The 24191-nt window shown below is 48.3% G+C and overlaps 1 protein-coding gene and 1 pseudogene across 6 annotated transcripts; both read left to right on the top strand.

Annotated features, from left to right (window-relative positions):
- The first annotated feature begins 2650 nt into the window (after positions 1-2650).
- Positions 2651-12746, top strand: LOC110255267 (paired immunoglobulin-like type 2 receptor alpha). Of its 6 annotated transcripts, none has more exons than XM_005661888.4 (7): positions 2651-2815; positions 3130-3519; positions 6255-6461; positions 11055-11085; positions 11951-12000; positions 12206-12286; positions 12408-12746. In XM_005661888.4, exons 1-6 carry the CDS (start codon positions 2734-2736, stop codon positions 12259-12261), a joined length of 816 nt encoding a protein of 271 aa, XP_005661945.3. In that variant the 5' UTR covers positions 2651-2733; the 3' UTR covers positions 12262-12286; positions 12408-12746. The 6 variants fall into 6 exon arrangements, with proteins under 6 accessions (XP_005661945.3, XP_020941862.2, XP_005661946.3 ...); XM_021086203.2 differs by having other exon boundaries at positions 11841-12000; XM_005661889.4 differs by lacking the exon at positions 12206-12286.
- A 10559-nt stretch (positions 12747-23305) lies between these two features.
- LOC146404372 (large ribosomal subunit protein bL33m pseudogene) lies at positions 23306-23749 on the top strand (annotated as a pseudogene).
- The last annotated feature ends 442 nt before the right edge of the window (positions 23750-24191 follow it).

Genomic DNA, 24191 nt, shown 5'->3' with positions numbered 1-24191 from the left:
CCACTCTGCTCATGCTTATTTTATTTTATTTTTTTGGCTTTTTAGGGGCGCACCCGCAGCACATGGAGGTTCCCAAGCCAGGGGTCCAATTGGAGCTGTAGCTGCGGGCCTACACCACAGCCACAGCAACGCCAGATCCGAGCCACTTGTCTACGACCTACACCACAGCTCATGGCAATGCTGGGTCCTTAACCCACTGAGCAAGGCCAGGGATTGAACCCACAACCTCATGGTTCCTACTCGGATTTATTTCCACCTCACCACGACAGGAACCCCCTCTGCTCATGTTTTTTATTTATTTATTTTGTCTTTTTGCCATTTCTTGGGCCGCTCCCGTGGCATATGGAGTTTCCCAGGCTAGGGGTCAAATCGGAGCTGTAGCTGCCAGCCTGTGCCACAGCCACAGCAACGTGGGATCCGAGCCACGTCTGCAACCTACACCACAGCTCACGGCAACGCCGGATTGTTAACCCACTGAGCAAGGGCAGGGATCGAACCCACAACCTCATGGTTCCTAGTCGGATTCGTTAACCACTGCGCCACGACGGGAACTCCTCTGCTCATGTTTAAATCACTGAAATCCAGGCCATCGTCCTCCAAGAAGCCTCCTCTGTGAGTACAGCCATAGCACCAGGCAGATTTCCAAGCCTTCCCATTCTTTCCAGGGGAAGGAAGAATGAACAAACCAGGAGACCACATGCCACCCCTGAGCAGAAACTACACTTCACAGTTCCTAGCCTCAGGGGGAGCTGGTCGGGTCCAGGGGCCTGAATATGACATGAAACGTGCCCCTTGTGTTTAGGGAGGCCTTCTGTGGAAGCAGCGGGGGCTACGGGCACTTGGACAGCAGGTGCTCTGAGAAGGTTACCCAGAGCTTGTTTCGTAAAAGTGCTGTGCTGCCCAAGAAAACGGGCGATGTTGCCCCAGGTGGGGTCCGGCCCCTCCTCTGGAGGCCAGGCAAGGAGACGTTCCAGGTCCCGAGCTAGTGGAGAGAGGCAGGAGAGGAACACCGATGTCACCACACACGCAGGGCAGGGGCCCCCGGAGGCCCTGCCAGGAAACAAGCAGGTCCCTTGCCCACGTGGCTGCCCTACTTGCCAGCTCTTACCCATTCGACCCAAGCATTTTTGCACAGCCCAAAGGACTCCACGATATTAAGGATCTGGCCTTCAGTTTCCTCAGGAGAAAATGGAGATAAAGATACATCCACCGCAGAAACCTGGAAAGCTGACAATGAGAAAATGGATGTTTGAAACCTGACTCAGATAAAAAGATTCCACGAAAATATGGAAACTCCCTTCTTGGGCCTGGGAGGACAGGTGAGAAAAGGTGAGGCTGAGAGGGCAGGGCGGTGGGCGGTGGATGGGAGGCAGGGGAGGATGCCTGGCTGGCCATGGGAAAATCACGGGGAAAAAACTATTAGAATTGGGGGGAAAAAACTGAGAAAAGGCCAAAGGAAGTCGTCAGTGGACTTGCTTCCGCCTCTAGAAATGAGGCCACTTCTTCTGATGCAATTATGGCCTCCCCACCACCACCAGCACCTCCACCACTGCATGGTCCACTCAAGAAGCCAAGGCCCCGGCTCGCAGCCAGCTCTGTGGGGCACCACAGGTCCCAGTCCCCCAACTTTCACCCCATCTACCACCAGTCACAGGCTGGCAGTGCCTCCATCACAGCTGGTCCCAGGGACCGTCACCAGGACAACACACAACTGCTCTGAGCCTTCGTCCCCTCTGTCCAAAGAAGGCTCTGGATGAGCCAGGGTCTCAGCTGTGGATGAAATTCCCTGAGGAGCATTAATAAATACAGCCTCATGGGGCTCACTCCCCAGAGCTCTGACTTAGAGATTCTGGGGTGCAACCAGCAGGAAGCATCCAGAAGAACCAGAAGGCTCTGTGGGCTCAGCAGCCTGGAGTTTGAGTCCTGGACCTGCCACTTCAGAGCCCAAGATCTGGTGACCACTGTGGACAGAGGGCCCTGCAGATGCAGTCTTGCATCTGGGGGTGGAGGCGTGGCCTCCAGAAGGCCCACTGGCTGGGGAGGTGGGCATGGGAGCCCAGCACCCACTCCTAACCTCAGGGAGGGGGTGAGACTGCACAAAGGGAGCAGACCAGGGCGGGAGGGGGCCTGGCCATCCTCGGTTCTGCCTGGGGACTGCAATGGGGGGACTGCCATGGGGGGACTTCAGGGGAGCCCCTGCCTGAAGGGAAAGGGACCAGGAGCAGACTGGGTGCCCCTGGGCCTGGGCTGGGGGCTGAGGCTCTGCCCATCAGCGGCCCCCTCCTCCTCCTCTCTGAGGGGCAGGAGCTGGGCAGAGACTCATGGCTGCCAACCCCTCCCTCAAAGAGCCTGAGCTGGTCCTGCTGCCAGTCCTTCCCCTGGGAGGAGAGAGACACCAAGGGGGTGGCAGAAGCAGGGGGCTGAGGGGACAGAGGACACGCCCCTCAGTGGGAAGATGGGGTCTGAGAGCCCTGGGTCATGGCTCCCTTTGCACTGACCACAGGGAGGACCTTTTGAAATACAAGAAAAGAAGAAGCAAGACTGATAAAGGAAGTGACGGTCGCCATGGGGGTGGGCAAGTTTGGGGAAGGCTGCCACCCCCCTCGGTCCTCTGAAGGAGCCTGGTCCTCCCTCTCCTGGGGACCACACTCTCCCCAGCAGCCACCCCAGAGGCCTCTCCTCCGGCCTCGAGGGCTCTGCTTGTCTTCTCATCCCCAGGAGGAGAGTGAGGCCATGGGGCTGCCCCTGCTGCTGCCCCTGCTGCTGCTGCTGCTGCTGTTGCTGCTGCTGCTGCCACCGGCATCTCTGCAGGGTGGTGAGTGGCCAGAACTGCCCGGCTCTGCCCAGGACCTGGGGAGGGGCCGTGGCCAGCTGGCTGTGGAAGGGGTCCCCTGGGGAAGCCGGCCAGGCCTCCCACCCCCAACAAACAAAGGGCTGGTCCCACAGTGCTGGGGCCCCCAACCCCTCACCCACCTCCCTGCCCCAAGCCTGGAGAGGGGCACATCCAGGCCGGAGGGCCAGTCCTACCATCTGTCACACTAATGCCCCTGGTGCAGGTGCCAGATGGTCTGGGGTCACCTTCACTGTCTCTCCTGGTGGCTTCAGAGTCTCTCCCTCTCCCTCCTCTAGATCACTGGGCACAACCCAAAGCACTCTTTCACTTTGGGATGAACCAGCAGAAACAACTCTCAGCCCCTGAGGGTGGCTCCATCCGCATCCCCTTCTCCTTCGACTACTCCCAGGACTCAGGCAGCGTTTCCAATGTGAAAATATCCTGGAGATGGAAACACTTCCATGGGGATTTCATCTACAAAACGACCCCCCGACTCATCCATAAGAACTTCAAGAACCGACTCCTCCTGAACTGGGAAGAGGATATGAAGAACGGCTCCCTCCAGATCTCGAACCTGCGGAGGGAGGACGAGGGTTCGTACTTCTGCCAAGTGGAGATGATCACAGAGAAATACGGTGAACAGAAGTGGCAGTCCATCCAGGGGACCGAGCTCACGATCACACACGGTGAGTCCAGCTGTCCTGCCTGAGGCTCCTGGAGGCCACGGGTGCCTCAACCCCAGGCCTGGCCCCTCTTCCTGGCTCTTCTCAAAAACTCCTCTCCCTGCCCCTCCAGCTCCTCTCTAGGCCTCCGCCAACCTTCCGCTTTTCCCCTGCATCTTCCCCCAAGCAGGGCTGCCTTCCTTGCCCATCCCCCCCCCAGCCCCTCCAGATCCAGCCACCCCCCAGCCCCAGTCCCCAGCACCTTCCAGGCCCCCAGCTCTCCTCCCTCCTGCTGCCCCTGTCCTCGCCCCAGTCCTCCGAGTGGACGGGACACCTTCAGGATGCGGCTGCCTCCCCCGTCACGAGTTCCTATGTGGAGGCCCAGTTACCCCATGTCTGTGTCTCCCCCACAGCCCTGAGCTCAGCCTGGCACACAGAGTAGGTACCCACCAGTGGCCTGAGGAGCCCCATCTCCTGGCCACTCCCCATCACCTGCCTTCCCAACCCCCCCCCGCTCTGCCCCCCAGAACACAGCCCTCAGCGCTCCGCCCCCAGCCCCCCTCTCCCCCCTCATCTCCTCTCCCCCGCCTCCGTCCTCTCTACCCTCCTTGCCTCTCACTCCCCCCACCTCTCCCTGGGTTGTTCTAGTCACACTGTCCCCCTCATCCAGCCTGGCCTTGCTCCTCTGTCCTGGTCATGAAGCGGCACCAGCAGCAGTAACGACAGCTCCCGCCGACTGCGCTCTGCGTCCTGGCTGGACAACAGGGGGCAGCGCCCCAGCTAGCCTTCCCCACGACCCCCCAGTGACAGTCGGCACTGCTGCCACCCTCCTGTTATGGGAAGGGAAAGTGATGCTCGCAGAGCAAACACCTGCCCAAGGTCACTCCTGGTGCAGGTGGGATCTGACCCCCCCTCCTTTTAACCCCAGAGCCTCCTCTCTTAACCACTGACTGCTCAGCCTCACCTACTGACCTGATCATCTATCTTGACCTATTTTAACCTACTAATGTACACGCAGCATTCACAGACCTGCCTCCCTTACTCAGTGGGCTATCAGAACTTGAACCTCAGTTCATCATTCTCCAGGGCAGGGAAGGGTGGGGTCTTCCCCAGGGGCAGGCAATAAGGGGGTTAGTCATCTGTGGATTTTTTAGAAAAACTAAGAATTGCCTAAATGGGTGTGCTTTTTATAATCACCTGTGCTGGCAGTTCTATACATTGTCAGGCCCAACCTGTTTCCTAAAGAAAAAGGGTGATTCTTTAACGGCACTGTGAAAGCAGAGGCTGCCTGGGGCCAGAGGGAAGGATGAGTGTCCTGGCCCTCCTGTGGCCCATGCATGGTTCTGATGCCACAGCTCTGTCTGGAGAACTCTGCTCTGCTCTGGTGTTTGGTCCTAAAGGTTAAGACTCCACTGAGTCTCTAAGATCACGGCTGGTTGAGAAGATAGGGAGGTGGGGTGGGGTGAGGAAATGGATAAAAATTCTTTTTGACTGTCATCTGATCTGTCAGTACCTTTGTCTCTAGGACAACCTTTGGGCTTAAATACCTGCTCCCTCCCTAGCCTGGGAACCTCCATATACCGCAGGTGCAACTCTAAAAAGCAAAACAAACTAACAAATATTGTTCTCAACAAAGTCATGAATGTCTCTGTTTTTTTTTTTTTTTTAAAAAAAAAAAAAAAAAAAGAAAAGAAAATGAAACTTTAGGGCAGCAGGCTAGGGGTCAAATCGGAGCTGCAGCTGCAGGTCTACGCCACAGCCACAGCAATGCAGGATCTGAGCCACGTCTGTGACTTACACCACACCTCACAGCAACAGCTCAAGGCAATGCCAGACCTTAACCCACTGAGCGAGGCCAGGGATCAAACCTGCATCCTCATGGATCCAAGTCGGGTTTGTTAACTGCTGAGCCACAAAGGGAACTCCCAGGACTCCAGTTTTTTAATTTTTCAATTCTCAATTAAGGGATGGTCTTTACACTTTCATGATTAATTTCTACTAAAAGTGGACAATGAATTTGGTCCACAGTTACATGAAGATTTTATTGGAATTAGAATTTTTTTCTCCTTAGCTGAGTATTTGCTCAGTTTTTAAGGGTCCACTAAAGGAAAGCACATGATGCTTGAAGAATTAAAAATGTTTTTAATCTTAAAAAAAAAAACCCTCCAATATACATTGGGTGCCTTACGGATAATTTCTCCTTTATCAAAACCATTGTGTATAAGGACGAATATTGCTCAGCTCCACCTATACGGGTCCCCAGAGCAGTCACATTCGTGGGGACAGAGAGCAGATGACTGGGCGTCAGGGCCCGGGGGAGCGGGAGGTGGGGAATTAGTGCTGGATGGGGACAGAGTTTCAGCTGATGAGGGTGAAAAGTTCTGGAGACGGATGACGGTGGGATTTGCACAAGAGGACTGTCTTTGACGCCACTGAACTCTACACTTCCATGCTGTCAAAAGGCAAATTTTATGCTATGTGTGTTCACTACGTAAAGAAAAATTTAAATCCTGTGATTCAGTTATTTCTACTTGTAGGTAATGAAATGAAGTTCTGAGTTCAGAGCACTGATCAGTGGCAGAGCCAGGATGTAAACAGAGGTGGATGCTAAGCTTCCAGCATCTCCCCTTGTCCCGCCCCTCCCTCCCGGTGGGAGACCTTCAGACACTTGCTCCCCACCCCACCCCACACCCCCCAACAAGGGACCAAGATGTGACAGTTTCACCCAGAGAATCTGCCTATTTCTCATGTCTTCCCAGCTGCCAAGACGGCCACCCCGGGCCCCACCACTTCTGCCAGCACCGCGGCCACCACTGCAGCTGACCTCTGGGACCTGGAGGGGAAAAGGAGTTCAGGGTCTTGGCTCCTGAATAAGGAAGCAGTGGTCAGGTTGGCCCTGCCCAGCGCTGTGCTCAAGATCGCAATTTTGGGACTGATGGTCTTCCTCAGGTGGAAGAGAAGCAAAGGTAAGTTGTCCGGGATCCCCAGTCTCTCCCCAAGATTCCTAACTGGGTATTTCTTTTTGCTTGTTCCTTTCTTTTCTTTTTTTTGCTCTTTAGGGCCACACCTGTGGCATATGGAGGTTCCCGGGGGGGGGGGGTATCTAATCAGAACTATAGCTGCCAGCCTACACCACAGCCACAGCAACACCAGATCCGAGCCACATCTGCGACCTACACCGCAGCTCACGGCAATGCTGGATCCTTAACCCAGTGAGCAAGGCCAGGGATCAAACCCACAACCTCATGGTTCCTAGTCGGATTCGTTTCCATTGCGCCATGACAGGAACTCCCCTAACTGGGTATTTCTCCCCTAACTGCATCAGAATGACTCAGGGACCTATTAAAAATGCCAGCGTTCTCACTGTGGCTCAGCGGAAATGAATCCGACTAGCATCCATGAGGATGCATGTTCTATCCCTGGCCTCGCTCAGTGGGTTAAGGATCCATCGTTGTCATGAGCTGTGGTGTAGGTCACATATGCGGCTTAGATCCCAAGTTGCTGTGGCTGTGGCATCGGCCAGGGCTACAGCTCTGACTCCACCCCTAGCCTGGGAATGACCACATGCTGCGGTGTGGCCCTAAAAAGACAAGGAAAAAAAAGGATAAAAAATTAAAAAATAAAAATGCAGGTCCTTGTTGGGCTTGAGATCTGGGCTTGGGAATCTGCATTTTTTTCATGGTCTCCTCTAGTGGTATCTGTGCGTCACCAAGTCTGGGAACCACTGCTCTACACCAATCCCTCTCCACAAATCTCATCAGTGCCCAGTTCTTTTCTCTCGATTGAATTTCTCATCAGTCCTCTCCTTTTGTTTTATGAGGAGGAGGGGAAAGCAGAAGGGACTGGAAGTTGGCTCCACTCGGCCAGCTTGGGTGGGCACTCACTCTCCAGGGCTGGACTTGCACCTGAAGATGCAAAAGGAAACAAAGCCCAGGTCCTGCTTTCAAGGAATCAAGGGACGGGGATGGGGAACTGCGAGGAACAAATGACTGCTTGACTCATTTCGGAAGAGCTATCAAAGGCCGAGGGGAAGGGTGGGTAATCAAGGAGGACTTCCCAGAGGAAGTGACACCTGCAAGCGTCTCAAAGAACGAAAAAGAAAGCCAGGCAAGTGCTGAGCATGGAGTAGAAGCCACTTTCCTTGCCCTGAAGGGAAACCACACGGGCAAGTGGAAGTAGCTCAGAGCTGCGGAGGAGGCAGGAGATGAGAGGAGAAGACACTGCAAATCACACCCCAGAGCCTCTGGTCCCAGAGGCAACACGAAGCAGGGACATGGCAACCTCAGCTTGGCCTGCAGATACACAGTCTGCAGTGAGGGGCTGGAAGTGGACCAGGCCGGGGTCAGTCTAACACTGGGGCCGCGTGGGTGGAAGCAGAGGGCCAGATCCTGGGACATTTAAGAGGGAAAACCCGCAGGACTTGGTGGTTGGACGGATACATGGGTGATTCAGGAGCAGGACTAAGCCCCATGCTTTCACCCATGTTGGGTGAAGGAGGCCACAGTGAGACCAAGTAAATTCAGGGGCCTAGGAGGTCAGAGACCACGACTAGGAGAGGAGGGTGACTCCTGAGTTTGGGACAGTTTCTATTAGAGCAGCATCTGAGTCGAGGTGTCCACCAGAGATGGGGAGGTGTACATTTCCAGCTGAAAGAGAGGGCATCGCTAGAGGCACTAACTGTTTTTGCTACACCACCCACCCAAGGTGATTTCAAATGACTTTAAAGAAAATGCCCAGGAGTTCCCATGGTGGCGCAGTGGTTAATGAATCCGACTAGGAACCCAGAGGTTGTAGGTTCCATTCCTGGCCTTGCTCAGTGGGTTAAGGATCCGGTGTTGCTGTGAGCTGTGGCCTTGTTCGCAGACGCGGATGGGATCCCGTGTTGCTGTGGCTGTGGTGTAGGCCAGCGGCTACAGCTCCGATTTGACCCCTAGCCTGGGAACTTCCATAAACTATGGGAGCGGCCCTAGAAAAGACAAAAAGACACACACACACACACAAAGTAAATGCCCAACAAGAGATAATTAGGACTCTCAGATTCATTAAAGCACAGGAGTGAAGAACACAGAACCTGAACTGCCTGCAGTGAAATGTGCTTCACACCCTAGCCAGGCAAATGAGCTCTGAAACAGTGATCCTACTAGTCCAAGCCTCCACTTCCTCTGATTAATAATAGCACTTCCCTGGGAGTTTGCATAACAATGAAACACAAGGCATTTAGAATAGATCCTGGCACAGAGTAAGAACTCAATGAGCTATTAAGCTACAAAAATTTAAGTGATGCAGTACTGGCATATGATAAACATGGCACACGTAACAAGTACAGCAATGCAAGAAACGAGAAAACCTCAGCTATCAGCAGGACGAAAACAGATCCAAATACATGTGAGAATTTAGTCGAGTAAGAGGTAGCATTTCCAATCCATGGGGAAGGAGGAGTAAGTCAAGACATGGTGCTGGAACAAAGGAGCAGCATCTGAGAAAAACAGTGTTATCGCCCTACCTCGTAAAGCAACAAAATTAACTCCACGGACATCAAACATTCAGATGAGGAAAGAAATAATTTGGGTACCACAAGAAAGCATGCGAGACTACTTTATAACCATGGAGTGGGAGGATGACCCTAAGCAAGACATAAATCCCAAAAGTCATGAATAAAAATACTGATACAGAAAAACTGTTTTCTGGAGCTTCCACCAGGGCACAGCAGAAAGGAATCTGACTAGGAACCATGAGGTTGAGGGTTCAATGCCTGGACTGGCTCAGTGGGTTAAGGATCCGGTAGGTCGCAGATGTGGCTCGGATCTGGCGTGGCTGTGGCTGTGGGGTAAGCTGGCGGCTACAGCTCCAATTCAACCCCAGCATGAGAACCTCCATATGCCGCAGGTGCGGCCCTAGAAAAGGCAAAAAGAAAAAAAAAAAAGGAAAGAAAGAAAGAAAAATTGTTCTCTTAAATCTACACAGCAACCAGGGTTGTGTCCTGAGAGTGAGGATGAGGGCTGAAGATACAGAGAAAACGTGACATAGTCACTGAGGAAATGCAAGATGGTATTTGTGGATTCAACTCACATAAGAAGCCACATGTGTAAAAGTTATCTATCACTGCACACGGTTCTACCTTCCCAGCGATATTTGACCAAGCAAGTTTAGAAACCCTGAGGAATTATTATTTAGAAGTTGTGTCCAGGGGTTCCCTTTGTGGCTCAGCAGGTTAAGAATCTGACTACTATCCATGAGAACATAGGTTTGATCCCTGGCCTCACTCAGTGGGTTAAGGATCCATCATTGCTGCAAGCTGCAGTGTAGATTGAGGATGTGGCTCAGTTCTGGCATTGCTGTGGCTGTGGTGTAGGCTGGCAGCTGCAGCTCCGATTTGACCCCTAGCCTGGGAACTTCCATATGCTGCAGGTGCTGCTCCCCCTACCCCCCCGCCCCAAGAAAAAGTTGTGTTCAGCTGCTACCACCAGAAAACAGAAGTAACCATGGGTTAAATAACATAGAGGTTTTTATTTTTTGTCCTTTCATCTAAAAGAATCTGGAGGCAGACAGCAGAGGCCACTGTCCATATGCGCTCAGGCTCCCACCTTTCTGCTCACTGTCCTGGCTACTGGCATCTATTCCGAAGGCTGCCTCATGGTCCAAGATGGCTGCTGGGACTCCGGCCATTATTTCTGAATCCAAACTGGAAACAAGAGGAAGGAGGAAAGGACAAAAAGACTATGTCCCAGCTATCTGTCCTCCTTTTAAAGAGCCTTCCTAAAAGTCCTACCCCCAACCTCCCCTTATCTTATTGGCTAGATTTAGTCATAGGTCCCACATCTATCTGTAGAAGGGCACACGGTCAGTCCAAATAAAATCAAGGTTTTGTCATTTAAAACATGAGCGGATACTGGGTCAGCAAATAGCATTCCCTACTTTAGGACACATCCAGGACTGGAGACATGTTAGCGAAGTGTGGCAGAAGGACAGAGGAACAGAGGAGGTTAGGGAGCCAGGGAGAGGACATAAATGGAGACTAGAGGGCTCAGTGGGCGACCTGGATAACCTGAAAGAAAGTAGATCATTAGGGACAAGAGTTCGGTGAAATCCAGCATAGGTCTAGAGAGATAATGACAAAAAAAAAAAAAAAAAAAAAAAAAGATGGAAGGAAAGACAGGTGTAGTTAAACAAAAAAAAACCAAAACCCAAAAACCTAGCACTTACTATGTCAGAGATCTCAGTCCCAGTGATTAAAACTTTAAAAATCCAGGGTGTGGTTGAGTAGGGCACAAGTCACTGGAGCTGGGGGGATTGGGGAGGGGGCACCGAGCCCAATGTGTCAGACAGTGAAGGGGCAGAGGGTGATGCTTTCCTGATTGCTGCCAAGGACAAGGCAGGACAGGTATGGGTGGCCTTAGGGTGCCAGCTGGGTCCGGCTCTGAGTCCCAGGTCCTTCCCAGGGGGGTTTCAGCAGCTCTGGTCCCTCCAAGGATGGACTCAGAGTGGGACGGGGCAGGGCAGGCAGGGAGGGCACAGGCCTCCGTGGATGGCACACTGACAGGCTGTCCGTCCCCCTGCAGGTCTGCAGACTAAAGCCAGAACCCCCGCCAGGTGAGCACTTGTCCTCCAAGGGGTGGGGGCGGGGGGTCTGATTTCCGGAGCCTCTCACAGCGCTGCCCTCCTGGCCGCTGCATCCCCTGACCGGCCAGGCCCTCCCCTTCCTGAGCTGCCACCTCCTTAAGAAATCAAGAGCAGTGGACCAGCACTGTCACTGGTGCTGTCCCGGAATGGCTCCCCTTGTCCTCCTCTGGTCCCCGTTTCTCAGCTTTCCTCCCTTTCCATCCTGGTTCTCTCAGCCTTGAACGTCACCCCGCCTGGACACACCACTTCCACTCCTCCCACTCTGGTTCCTCCCTCCTGCACCTCTTCTAACCTGTCCTTTCCCCCTGTGTCGTGGCAAAGGGCCCCTTCCTTTCCCGAGCACGCGCCCTCCTCGCCCACCCGCCCTTCTCCTCTCTGCCCCCGCCCTCCACCTCCACTCTCTTCCTTCTCACAGCCCCTCCCTCCTCCTCTCCCTCCTGACTCTTGCCAGCTGCCCTCCTCCCAGGATGCTGCCTCCTCCAGGGACCCTGGCCTGAGCACCGCCCACAGACCCGGATTAGCTTCCTGGGTTTCATCCTCCACTTGGAACCGAGGCGCTGCAGCAGAGAGGACAGCAGCTCCCCCCACCCCATTTCTCCTCCCTGTGCCCCTCAGATAAAGCCATTTCCCTAGAACAATCCACCTTCAGTCAGCTCACAGGGACGGGGCTACACCGCAAATGGCCCCTCAACCCCGGCCTCAAACCTCTGCCCTCATCTTCTCAGTCAGTCCAGGAGGTCACAGAGCCCCCCACAAGGAGAACCAGCCCCAGGTGGGTGTGAACTCTGTCCTGCCCAGCCTCTAACCCATCGCCCACCCTCCTGTTCCCATGCAGAGGATCCTTCCAGAATCTGGAGGAGAAATACGAGAACATTGGGAACAAAGGTAAGTCCCGCCACCATGGTTCCTGCTCTCCACCTGGGCCTTCCTTCCTCCCCACACCCCCTCCCCACACACCTGCCCTCAGCATCCTCCTCTCTCCCCTGCCTCACCCACCTTCCCCCAGACGACCTCACCCCTGGAACCCCCTGCCCATTTCTCTACCCTGCCTGCCAGCCCACCTGACCTGGAGCTTCTTGACTGGTTTTAGAGCAACAGACAGACCCCAAGGAGTGTCATAAGAGAAGCAGCTCAGACCTGGCCTGAAATATTACGGGGAAGTCTGGAGAAGGTGGGGTGGAAGGAACAGAGGGACTGTGGTGTGGGCAGGGCACTCAGCATGGGATCCCTGCTCTAAGAGGGGACAGCCCCCACCCCCTGTCTAACCCCCTTCCCTCTCCATTCTCACCCAGAATGATGGCATCCTCTATGCCCCCCTCACCCTTCACAACGTGCCCTCACCGGCCGCACCTCCATGCCCTCCCGCCCACGGGGGCCCCCAGGAAGAGACCCTGTTCTCTGCCCTGAAGACCTAAGGACTGGGACAAGTGATGACATCCTTAGGGTCAGCCGTGCACGGGGATCTCACTTCCCCATAATCACAGCCACACAGACCGCTCCGAAGCCAGCAGGTGCCAAAGGCCACCAAGGACCTGAGCACCTACCTGCTCCAATTCCTCTTCGACTGCCCAGCCCTTGACCACATGAATAAAAGTACCTGTGCGATTTGCCCCACTGCATCTAAGGAGAAAGTGGTGTCACCCGTAACTTCTGTCCCTCTGTCCAAAAAGGAACCATAATATACAGCTCACACCCAGACCCCTGCCCTTGTATGTCTGCTCAGTGACTGCTCAGGCCAGGGACCAGTACGTCCCCAGCACTAGTAGCCCGTCTGGAACCCACGTCTGCCCTCCTGATCTGACCATTCTACTTCCCTTATGATAACAACCAGCAATTTTGTGTTTTACAAGCATCGGCCCACGTAAGCATCATCAACAGCCCCATATGGCACTGGATGTGCCCTTGGAGGCAGGATAACAAGGACCTGAACAGGTACAGGGCCTTTCCCAAGGCCACGCAGCTAGTAAGTGGCGGAGCCAGGATGGGACCCCAGAGCCGCCCTCTCAATGTCCTTCTCCCGGGACTCGGGTGTCATCACCTTCCCAGGTCCCCATACTGACAGGCCTCCCATTAGAAAGCGAGGTGGGCTACAGTGACACGAAGGAGGACGGGAAGAAGCCAAGAGAAAGCATGTGGTTAGAGGTGAACCCAACCCACTAATCCAGGCTTATTATGTATATAATTGTATCTATCATGTATATATCATGCATTGCATATATATATATATATATATATATACTCACACACACACATTATATACATCAACTAGTAACCTGGTTTATTTATATTTTATTTATTTATTTATTTATTTTTATTTTCCCACTGTACAGCAAGGGGGTCAGGTTATCCTTACATGTACAGTTTTTCCCCCACCCTTTCTTCTGTTTCAACATGAGTATCTAGACATAGTTCTCAATGCTATTCAGCAGGATCTCCTTGTAGATCTATTCTAAGTTGTGTCTGATAAGCCCAAGCTCCCGATCCCTCCCACTCCCTCCCCCTCCCATCAGGCAGCCACAAGTCTCTTCTCCAAGTCCATGATTTTCTTTTCTGAGGAGATGTTCATTTGTGCTGGATATTAGATTCCAGTTATAAGTGATATCATATGGTATTTGTCTTTGTCTTTCTGGCTCATTTCACTCAGTATGAGATTCTCTAGCTTCATCCATGTTGCTGCAAATGGCATTATGTCATCCTTTTTTATGGCTGAGTAGTAATCCATTGTGTATATATACCACATCTTCCGAATCCAATCATCTGTCGATGGACATTTGGGTTGTTTCCATGTCCTGGCTATTGTGAATAGTGCTGCAATGAACATGCGGGTGCACGTGTCTCTTTTCAGTAGAGTTTTGTCCGGATAGATGCCCAAGAGTGGGATTGCGGGGTCATATGGAAGTTCTTTTTTTTTTTTTTTTTTTTGTCTTTTGTTGTTGTTGTTGTTGCTATTTCTTGGGCCGCTCCTGCGGCATATGGAGGTTCCCAGGCTAGGGGTTAAATCGGAGCTGTAGCCACCGGCCTACGCCAGAAAAGGAATCCCGCCACAGCAACGCGGGATCCGAGCCGCGTCTGCAACCTACACCACAGCTCACGGCAACGCCGGATCGTTAACCCACTGAGCAAGGGCAGGGACCGAACCCGCAACCTCATGGTTCCTAGTCGGATTCGTTAACCACTGCGCCACGACGGGAACTCCTGGAAGTTCTATGTATAGATTTCTAAGGTATCTCCAAACTGTTCTCCATAGTGGCTGTACCAGTTTACATTCCCACCAACAGTGCAGGAGGGTTCCCTTTTCTCCACAGCCCCTCCAGCACTTGTTATTTGTGGATTTATTAATGATGGCCATTCTGACTGGTGTGAGGTGGTATCTCATGGTAGTTTTGATTTGCATTTCTCTTATAATCAGCGATGTTGAGCATTTTTTCATGTGTTTGTTGGCCATCTGTATATCTTCTTTGGAGAAATGTCTATTCAGGTCTTTTGCCCATTTTTCCATTGATTGATTGGTTTTTTTGCTGTTGAGTTGTATAAGTTGCTTATATATTCTAGAGATTAAGCCCTTGTCCGTTGCATCATTTGAAACTATTTTCTCCCATTCTGTAAGTTGTCTTTTTGTTTTCTTTTGGGTTTCCTTTGCTGTGCAAAAGCTTGTCAGTTTGATGAGGTCCCATGGGTTTATTTTTGCTCTAATTTCTATTGCTTTGGGAGACTGACCTGAGAAAATATTCATAATGTTTATGTCAGAGAGTGTTTTGCCTATGTTTTCTTCTAGGAGTTTGATGGTGTCCTGTCGTATATTTAAGTCTTTCAGCCATTTGGAGTTTATTTTTGTGCATGGTGTGAGGGTGTGTTCTAGTTTCATTGCTTTGCATGCAGCTGTCCAGGTTTCCCAGCAATGCTTGCTGAATAGACTTTCTTTTTCCCATTTTATGTTCTTGCCTCCCTTGTCAAAGATTAATTGACCATAGGTGTCAGGGTTTATTTCCGGATTCTCTATTCTGTTCCATTGGTCTGTCTGTCTGTTTTGATACCAGTACCACACTGTTTTCATGACTGTGGCTTTGTAGTATTTCTTGAAGTCTGGGAGAGTTACGCCTCCTGCTTGGTTTTTGTTTCTCAGGATTGCTTTGGCGATTCTGGGTCTTTTGTTGTTCCATATAAACGTTTGGATTGTTTGTTCTAGTTCTGTGATAAATATCATGGGTAATTTGATAGGGATTGCATTGAATGTGTAGATTGCTTTGGGTAGTGTGGCCATTTTTACAATATTGATTTTCCCAATCCAGGAACATGGAATATCTTTCCATTTCTTTACATCTTCTTTGATTTCTTTGATTAAAGTTTTATAGTTCTCGGCATATAGGTCCTTTACCTCCTTGGTCGGGTGTATTCCGAGGTATTTGATTTTGTGAGGTGCAATTTTAAAAGGTATCGTATTTTTGTATTCCTTTTCTAATGTTTCATTGCTGGTATACAGAAATGCAACTGACTTCTGAATGTTAATCTTATATCCTGCTACTTTGCTGAATTTATTAATCAGTTCAAGGAGTTTTGGGGTTGAGTCCTTAGGGTTTTCTAGGTATAGTATCATGTCATCTGCAACAGTGACAGTTTGATCTCTTCTCTTCCTATATGGATGCCTTTTATTTCTTTTGTTTGTCTAATTGCTGTGGCTAAGACTTCCAAAACTATGTTGAAGAGCAGTGGTGAGAGTGGACATCCCTGTCTTGTTCCAGATTTGAGTGAGAAGGCTTTCAGTTTTTCCCCATTGAGGATTATATTTGCTGTGGGTTTACCATAAATGGCTTTGATTATATTCAGCTTCCATAAATGGCTTTGATTATATTCAGGTTCCCTCTCTATACCCACTTTGGCGAGGGTCTTGATCATGAATGGATGTTGAACTTTGTCAAATGCTTTTTCTGCGTCTATTGAGATGATCATATGATTTTTGACTTTTTTTTTTTTTGTTAATGTGGTGTATGATGCTGATTGATTTGCTTATGTTGAACCATCCTTGTGAACCTGGGATGAACCCAACCTGGTCATGGTGTATAATTTTTTTGGTATGTTGTTGGATTCGGTTGGCTAAGATTTTATTGAGAATTTTTGCATCTATATTCATCAATGATATTGGGCGATAGTTTTCTTTTTTGGTGGTATCTCTGTCTGGTTTTGGAATGAGGGTGATGGTGGCCTCATAGAATGTCTTTGGGAGTAGTCCTTCTTCTTCAACCTTTTGAAAGAGTTTAAGGAGGATGGGCACCAGATCCTCTTTATATGTTTGATAAAATTCACCTGTGAAGCCATCTGGTCCTGGACTTTTATTTGTAGGGAGTGATTTTATGACCTCTTCAATTTCATTTCTAGTGATCAGTCTGTTCAGTTGGTCTGTTTCTTCTTGATTCAGTTTTGGCAGGCTGTAAGATTCTAGAAAATTGTCCATTTCTTCCAGATTGTCAAACTTGTTGCCATACAGTTGTTCATAGTATTCTCTTATGGTTTTTTGTATTTCTGCTGTATCCGTTGTGATTTCTCCTTTTTCATTTATAATTTTGGTGATTTGGGTTCTTTCTCTCCTCTTTTTAGTGAGTCTGGCCAGGGGTTTGTCAATTTTGTTCACCTTTTCAAAGAACCAGCTCTTGGTTTTATTAATTTTCTCTATTGTTTTTTGAGTCTCTATTTTATTGATTTCTTCTTCGATCTTTATAATTTCCTTCCTTCTGCTGACTTTAGGACTTTTCTGTTCTTCTTTTTCTAATTCGTTTAGGTGGAGGGTTAAGTTGTCAATTTGGGATCGTTCTTCTTTTTTGAGAAAGGCCTGTATTGCTATAAATTTCCCTCTGAGCACTGCTTTCGCAGCATCCCATAGATTTTGAGAGGTTGTGTCTTCATTATCATTTGTCTCAAGGTAGTTTTTAATTTCCTTCTTGATTTCCTCATTGACCCATTGGTTTTTTAGTAGCATGTTGTTGAGTCTCCATGGAGTAGGTTTTTTCTCTTTGCTTTTCCCATGGTTGATTTCTAATTTCATGGCATTGTGGTCAGAGAAGATACTTGAGATAATGTCTACGCTCCTAAATTTATTGAGATTCGCTTTGTGTCCCAATATGTGGTCGATTCTTGAGAATGTTCCATGAGCATTTGAGAAGAATGTGTATTCTGATTTTTTTGGATGTAGTGTCCTAAAGATATCAATGAAGTCTAACTTTTCTATTGTTTCCTTTAGGATCTCTGTTGCTTTATTGGTTTTCTGTCTAGAGGATCTGTCCATTGATGTGAGGGGGGTATTTAGGTCTCCTACTATGATTGTATTCTCATCAATATCTCCCTTTATGTCTGTTAATATTTGTTGTATGTATCTGGGTGCTCCTATATTTGGGGCATATATGTTGATGATAGCAACATCCTCTCCTTGGATGGATCCCTTAATCATTAAATAGTGTCCTTCTTTGTCTTTCTTTATGTCTTTTGTTTTAAAGTCTATTTTGTCTGCTATGAGCGTTGCGACTCCTGCTTTTCTGTCATGTCTATTGGCGTGAAATATTTTTCCCCAGCCTTTCACTTTCAATCTATATGTATCTTTTGTCCTAAGGTGAGTTTCTTGTAGGCAGCCTATTGAAGGTTTTTGCCTTTTTATCCACTCAGCCACTCTGTGTCTTTTGATTGGGGCATTCAGTCCATTGACATTTAAGGTGATAATTGATAGATGATTATTTATTGCCATTTGAACCTCGTGTTCCAGTTGATTCTATGGTTCTCCATTCTTCCTTTCTTTTTTTTTTTTTTTTTTTTTGGTTGGATGGTCTCCTGTTATTATCTGCTTGAGTATATTTTTTTTTCATTTTTTGCAAATGCAATATTTGGTTTTGGCCTGTGGTTGCCCTGTTTTTTCAGTATGCTAACCCCTTCCCATAATTGTGTGTTTTAGCCTGATGGTCCTGTAAGTTCAAACACTTCATTACTATATTAAAATTAAGAAGAGAGACATAGAAACAAACAAAAAGGGTTATTTACTTCCTACCATCCCTTGCCCACATTTTATGGTTTTGATGACTCTTTTTTATTTTTTTCTTTTTAATTTTATTTTGTTTGAAGCATGTTCATGATTAAATCTGTATGCTGGCTTATTTGAGTGACTGCTCTCTGATTGCGGTTTCCTCAGTCCTAGTTCCTCCTCTTCTTCTTCTTTTTTTTTTTTTTCTTTTCTTTTCTTTTTTCTTCCCTTTCCTTCCTTTCTTTTTGGTTTAGAGAAGCCCTTTCCATATTTCCTTTAACCTGGGTTTTGTGTTGCTGTATTCTTTAAGTTTTTGTTTGGTGGGAAAAATTTTTATTTCCCCTTCTATTTTAAATGATATTCTTGCTGGATAGAGTATTCTAGGTTGCATATTTTTTCCTTTTAGCACTTTAAATATCTCTTGCCATTCCCTCCTGGCCTGTAGTGTTTCTGTAGAGAAATCAGCTGATATTCTTATGGGGGTTCCCTTGTAGGTAACATTCTGGTTTTCTCTTGCTGCCTTTAGGATCCTCTCTTTATCACTAACTTTTGCCATTTTTATTATGATGTGTCTTGGTGTGGGTCTGTTTGGGTTCAGTTTGTTTGGGGCCCTCTGTGCTTCTTGTATCTTGAATCCAGTATCCTTTAGATTTGGGAAGTTTCCAGCAATAATTTCTTCAAATATATTTTCCATTCCCTCATCTTTTTCTACTCCTTCTGGAATTCCTATTATGCGTAGATTGGCCTGCTTTATATTATCCCATAGGTCTCTTATATTGCTTTCCAGTTTTTTGATTTGGGTTTTCTGTTGACCGGATTGAGTGATTTCCATTATTCTATCTTCCATATCACTGATTCGTTCTTCTGCATTATTCATTCTGGTTTTTACTGCCCCTAGTTCAGTTTGCATCTCTGCAAATGAATGTTCTAGTTTTTCTTGGCTCCTCCTTATATTTTCTAGTTCCTTTCTGAGGGTATCTGCATTACTGTTCATATCGTCTCTTAATTCCTTCAGTATTCTCACTATTTCGCTTTTGAACTCCAGGTCTGTCAGACTGCAGAGATCTGTTTCATTGTTGACTGTTTTAGGTGAGTTCTCCTGTTGGTTTGACTGGGGGTGGTTTCTCAGCTTCTTCATCTTGCTTGTTGTTTTCTTTCTCCTGAGGGAGTTGTACTCTCCTTGATCGGGCAGTGTTTGCCTTGTCACTGCCGTGGAATATTTCCTGAGGGCTAGCGTTGTTGGTCAATCTTTTTTGAGGCAGTGTGGCTTTTCTGGAGTGTTGATGGGGCTAACAGTGTTTCTTTGAAGCAAAGGAGGACTTCCTGAGGGCAGACAGGACTGGGAGGTCCACTGTTTGATCTTTCCCCCGGTAGGTGACTTTCCAGGGTGCGGGATCCCTTTCTCCTCCGCAGTTCCCTTTCGGGAGCGCCCGTCCCGCTCGGATTCACCTTCTCTCACTCTCCTCTTTTCTCCCGTTCTGCCCAATAATGTCACGAACTTCTTGCCGTTATTGGAGTTTAGGTTCCTCTGCCAGTGATTGGCTGCTGTTCTGTGCGAGTCATTTATTCTGTAGATGTGCTTTTTTTGTTGTGTTTGTATGAGAGGGTGAGAGTGTCCCCCTCCTCCTCTGCATCTTGTCCTCTCTGGTTTATTTTATTTTATTGGTCTTTTTGCCATTTCTAGGGCCACTCCCTCAGCATATGGAGGTTCCCAGGCCAGGGGTCGAATCAGAGCTTAGCCACCGGCCTACACCACAGCCACAGCAACTCGGGATCCGAGCCGCTTCTGCGACCTATACCACAGCTCACAGCCGGGTCCTTAACCCACTGAGCAAGGCCAGGGATCCAACCCGCAACCTCATGGTTCCTAGTCGGATTCGTTAACCACTGAGCCACGACGGGAACTCCAGGCACCTGGTTTATTAACACATCAACTGGACAACTCTGCCTTTCGCCATTTAACCTCATTGTGAACGAACAACCCCAACACTTCTCAGGTTCTCGGGGACCCTGGGAGAGCCGGCCCTCCTGCTTCCGGGGAAGGGGTGAGAGCACAGGGAGGAGGTGCGAGCACACCACTATTCCTCAAAGAAGGCCATGGTGAGCTCCCCTGCGGCATCTCTGTGCTGCGGCTCCTCCCTCGGCTCCGGCTCTTTTCCAACATCCTCCATGAGCTGCTCCAGGTCCAGGTCCCTGGAGGCTTCATCGTCAGAGGGGACACTTCCAGCCCCCAGAGGCCATGCCTCCTGGGGTTCAGGCCCCTCCCTCCCCACCACGGGACAGGCCCCACAAGGAGCTGGTGGAGTCAGCCCCTCAGGCGCTATTCTACCTTCTTTTTCCTCAGACGAGCTGCTTAGTGAGACCTTGCTTTGGGGAGCTTTGAAGTTTTTCTTAGGGCCTAACTGAAAATGTGACAAAACTAAGTTTTTACGTTCTACAAGTCAAACTCCTGATTTTCTCATTCCAAAACAATCTCTGAAAAAGATGACATTTTTCACGGGCAGTTCCCATTGTGGCTCAGCAGTAACAAACCCAACTAGTAGCCATGAGGATGCGGATTCAATCCCTGGCCTTGCTCAGTGGGTTAAGAATCTAGCATTGCCGTGACCTGTGGTGTAGGTTGCAGGCATTGCTTGGATCCCATATTGCTGTGGCTGTGCTGTAGGCCGGAGGCTACACTCCAACTCAACCCCTAGAGGGAACTTCCATATGCCACAGGTGCAGCCCTAAAAAGCAAAAAAATTTTAAAAAATGACGTTTTCAGTTGAAAGAAACTAGGTGGCTTTGGAGTCAGAAAGACCTAGATTTAAGCCATGGAAAAGCCATATGCTACACTGGTCTGAAGCAACACATTTTAAACCCTTTGAGCTCAGTCTCTTTCTCTCTAAAATGCCACATATCCATTCATCGAATGAATCAAACAAATAAAGGGAATAAGCATAGATGTAGCTATCTAGCCAGCCCACAGAACTGCTAATAAACGTTAGTTCCCGCCTTCTCACCATTCGCCTGTCCCTAGAACAAATACAGTCAATAACCATTATGTTTCTAGAACATGTGTTGCATTCATACAAAATGCTTCCTTAGGATCACAAAAGGCAGAAAAAGTGCAAGGCAAAAATAGGAACAAAGAACAAGGGAAACAAAAACAGCAGAGAATACTATACGTATCACTCTAACTGTACTGATAACCACACTGAATGCCAATGGTCTAAGTGCACCAATTAAAAGACAAAGATTGGCAGTTCCCTTGTGGCTCAAGGTTAAGGACACAGCGTTGCTATAGCTGTGGGGCAGGCTGCAACTGCTGTTGGATCCCTGGCCTGGGATCTTCCACATGCTGAGAGTCCGGCCAAAACAATAATAATAAAATTAAATAAAAATAGGGACTCCCATCTCGCCTCAGCCGGTTAAGGACACACTGTTGTCTCTGTAAGGAAGTGGGTTCGATCCTCGGCCTTGCTCAGTGGGTTAAGGACCCAGCGTTGCCACAAGCTGCAGTGGAGGTCACAGATGCAGGTCACATCTCGTGTGGCCAAGAGCATGGTGTAGGCCTCAGGTGCAGCTCCTGGGAACTGCCGTATGCCTCAGGTGCAGCCATAAAAAGAAAATACTACTACTAATAATATAACAAAGGACTAAGATTGTCAAAGTGGATCAAAAAAAATTACCCATGGTGCTTCATTGGGTTGAGGATGCAGCATGATAACTGTTGTGGCTGAGGTCACTGCTGCGGCACAGGTTCAGTCCCTAGCCCAGGAACCTCCTCGTGTCACGGGCATGGCCAAAAAACAAAAACAAACAAACAAAAAAACACTGCCTACCTATACCCATAGGTTGTCTACAAGAAACTCACTTTAAAGATAAAGACATACAAATTGAAAGCAAATGGATGGAGAAAAATAGACTATGCTGACACTAATGAAAAGAAAGCAAAACAGCTACATTAATTTCAGACAAAGAAGACTGCAAAGTAAGGAAAGTAATCAGAGATAAAGAGGCCACTACATAATGACAAAGGGAGCAATTCTCTAAGAAGAAATAAAAATGTCCAACATATATGCCCCTAATAACAGAGCGTCAAACGAGGCAAGGTAAAAAGTGATGGACCTCTAAGGAGAAATAAATAGACAATCCACTGTCATAGCTGGAGATGCCAATACCCCCCACTTTCAGAAACAACAGAAACTCAGTAAGGACATACTTGAACTCAACAAATGAGTATAATTCACATCAAGAGACCACTTCAGGCAACAAATGTAGAATACACATTTTTCCCAAGCTACATGGAACATTCACCAAGACAGACATTCTGGGCCACAAAACACACCCAAACAAATGTTAAAGACTAGAAATCATACAATTTCTGCTCTTAGATCACACTGGAATTAAACTAGAAGTTTGTAGCAGAAAGATAACAAGAAAATCCCAAAATACATGCCGATGGAACAGCACACTTCTAAATACACATGGATCAAAGAAGAAATCTCCAGAGAAATTTTTAAATATTTTGTTCTTGTTAGGGGTTTTTGGTCTTTTTTATTTTTCTTAGGGCTGCACCTGTGGCATACAGAGGTTCCCAGGCTAGGGATCCAATCAGAGCTGAAGCCTACACCATAGCCACAACAATGCTGGATCCAAGTCACATCTGCAACCTACACCACAGCTCACGGCAGCACTGGATCCTTAACCCACTGAGCAAGGCCAAGGATCAAACCTGCCTCCTCGTGGATGCTAGTCAGGTTCACTGACCACTGAGCCACAATGGGAGCTCCACATACTTTAATTTAAAAAAAAAAAAGTTTTACAAAGAAAAATCAGTAGAAAAAAATAAAACAAAAAGATCAATAAAGTTGACAAGCCTCTGGCTAAGCTAGTAAGAAAGAACATAAAGAACACAAATTTCTAAAAATTACTAATATCAGAAATAAAAATGGGGATATCACTACAGATCTCATGGACATTAAAAAGATAATAAAGGGGAGCTCCTTGGTGGCCTAGCAGTTAACGACTCTGGTGTTGTCACTGCTGTGGCTTGGGTCACTGCTGTGGCATGGATTCAATCCCTGGTCCAGGAGCTCCCTCATGCCACAGCCTCAGCCACACACACACAAAAAAAAAAAAAAAAAAAAGGAAAGGAAACGTTTGAACAATTCTATTCCTACAAATTTGTTAACCTAGAAGAAATCAACCAATTTCTTGAAATACACCATCTGCCAAAACTCCAACAAGGGAAAAAAAAAAAAAACCAGACAATCCAAATAGGCCTTTGTGGGACTCTGGGCACCCCTGCAGGGTGCTCTCACCATGTTGCTGTCCACAGTCACCTTTGCCAAGAGCTTGTCAAAAACAACTCTGGTGAAAATGATGAGCAAAGCTGCAACAGGCTATTCCTTCCACACTAAGAGAAACCGACGACGGGAGAAAATGACTCTACTGCATTATGACCTAGTTGTGAGGAAAAAAAAAGTCCTCTTTGTGGAAGAGAAAAAAATACGCTCCCTCTAAACAATGGACTGAAAATCAATCTGATGGATAAATGAAAAAACTGAGGACATGATACTGATTCAGAAATTCTGCAGCATGTAATGAAAGAAGTAGAAATGGCCCAGAGTCACTGCCTCCTGTGATGTGAAGGCCATTTGAAGGAAAACAATGCAGTGAAAGAAAGTTCTTTATATTAGGACGTATAGCACTGTATCACATTTATTTATCTTTCTGGATATTTTATAGCCCTTAATAAAAATATTAAAATCGCCAACAAATAAATTGGCCTATATGTATTAAAGCAATTGAAAACCATTTGTAACCTCTCAAAGCAGAAAATACCAAGAAGCTCCCAGTGCGGCTCGGCAGTAAGGAACCTCACTAGTACCATGAGGACGAGGGTTCGCTCCCCGGCCTCACTCAGTGAGTTAAGGATCCCGTGTCACTGTGCCTGTGGCATAGGCCAGCAGCTACACTTCCAATTCGACTCTTAGCCTGGGAACTTCCATACGCCATGGGGGCAGCCCCATGCCTCCCCACCCCCCCCCAGCAAAAAAAGAAAACTCCAAGCCCAGATGGGTTCACTGGT

The sequence above is a fragment of the Sus scrofa genome, chromosome 3 (assembly GCF_054392235.1).
Source record: "Sus scrofa isolate SSC_HxYL_T2T_F1_AM1 chromosome 3, Sscrofa_HxYL_maternal_Yorkshire_Landrace_v2.0, whole genome shotgun sequence".
NCBI lineage: Eukaryota > Metazoa > Chordata > Mammalia > Artiodactyla > Suidae > Sus > Sus scrofa.
This window is presented reverse-complemented; position numbering and strand designations above follow the sequence as displayed.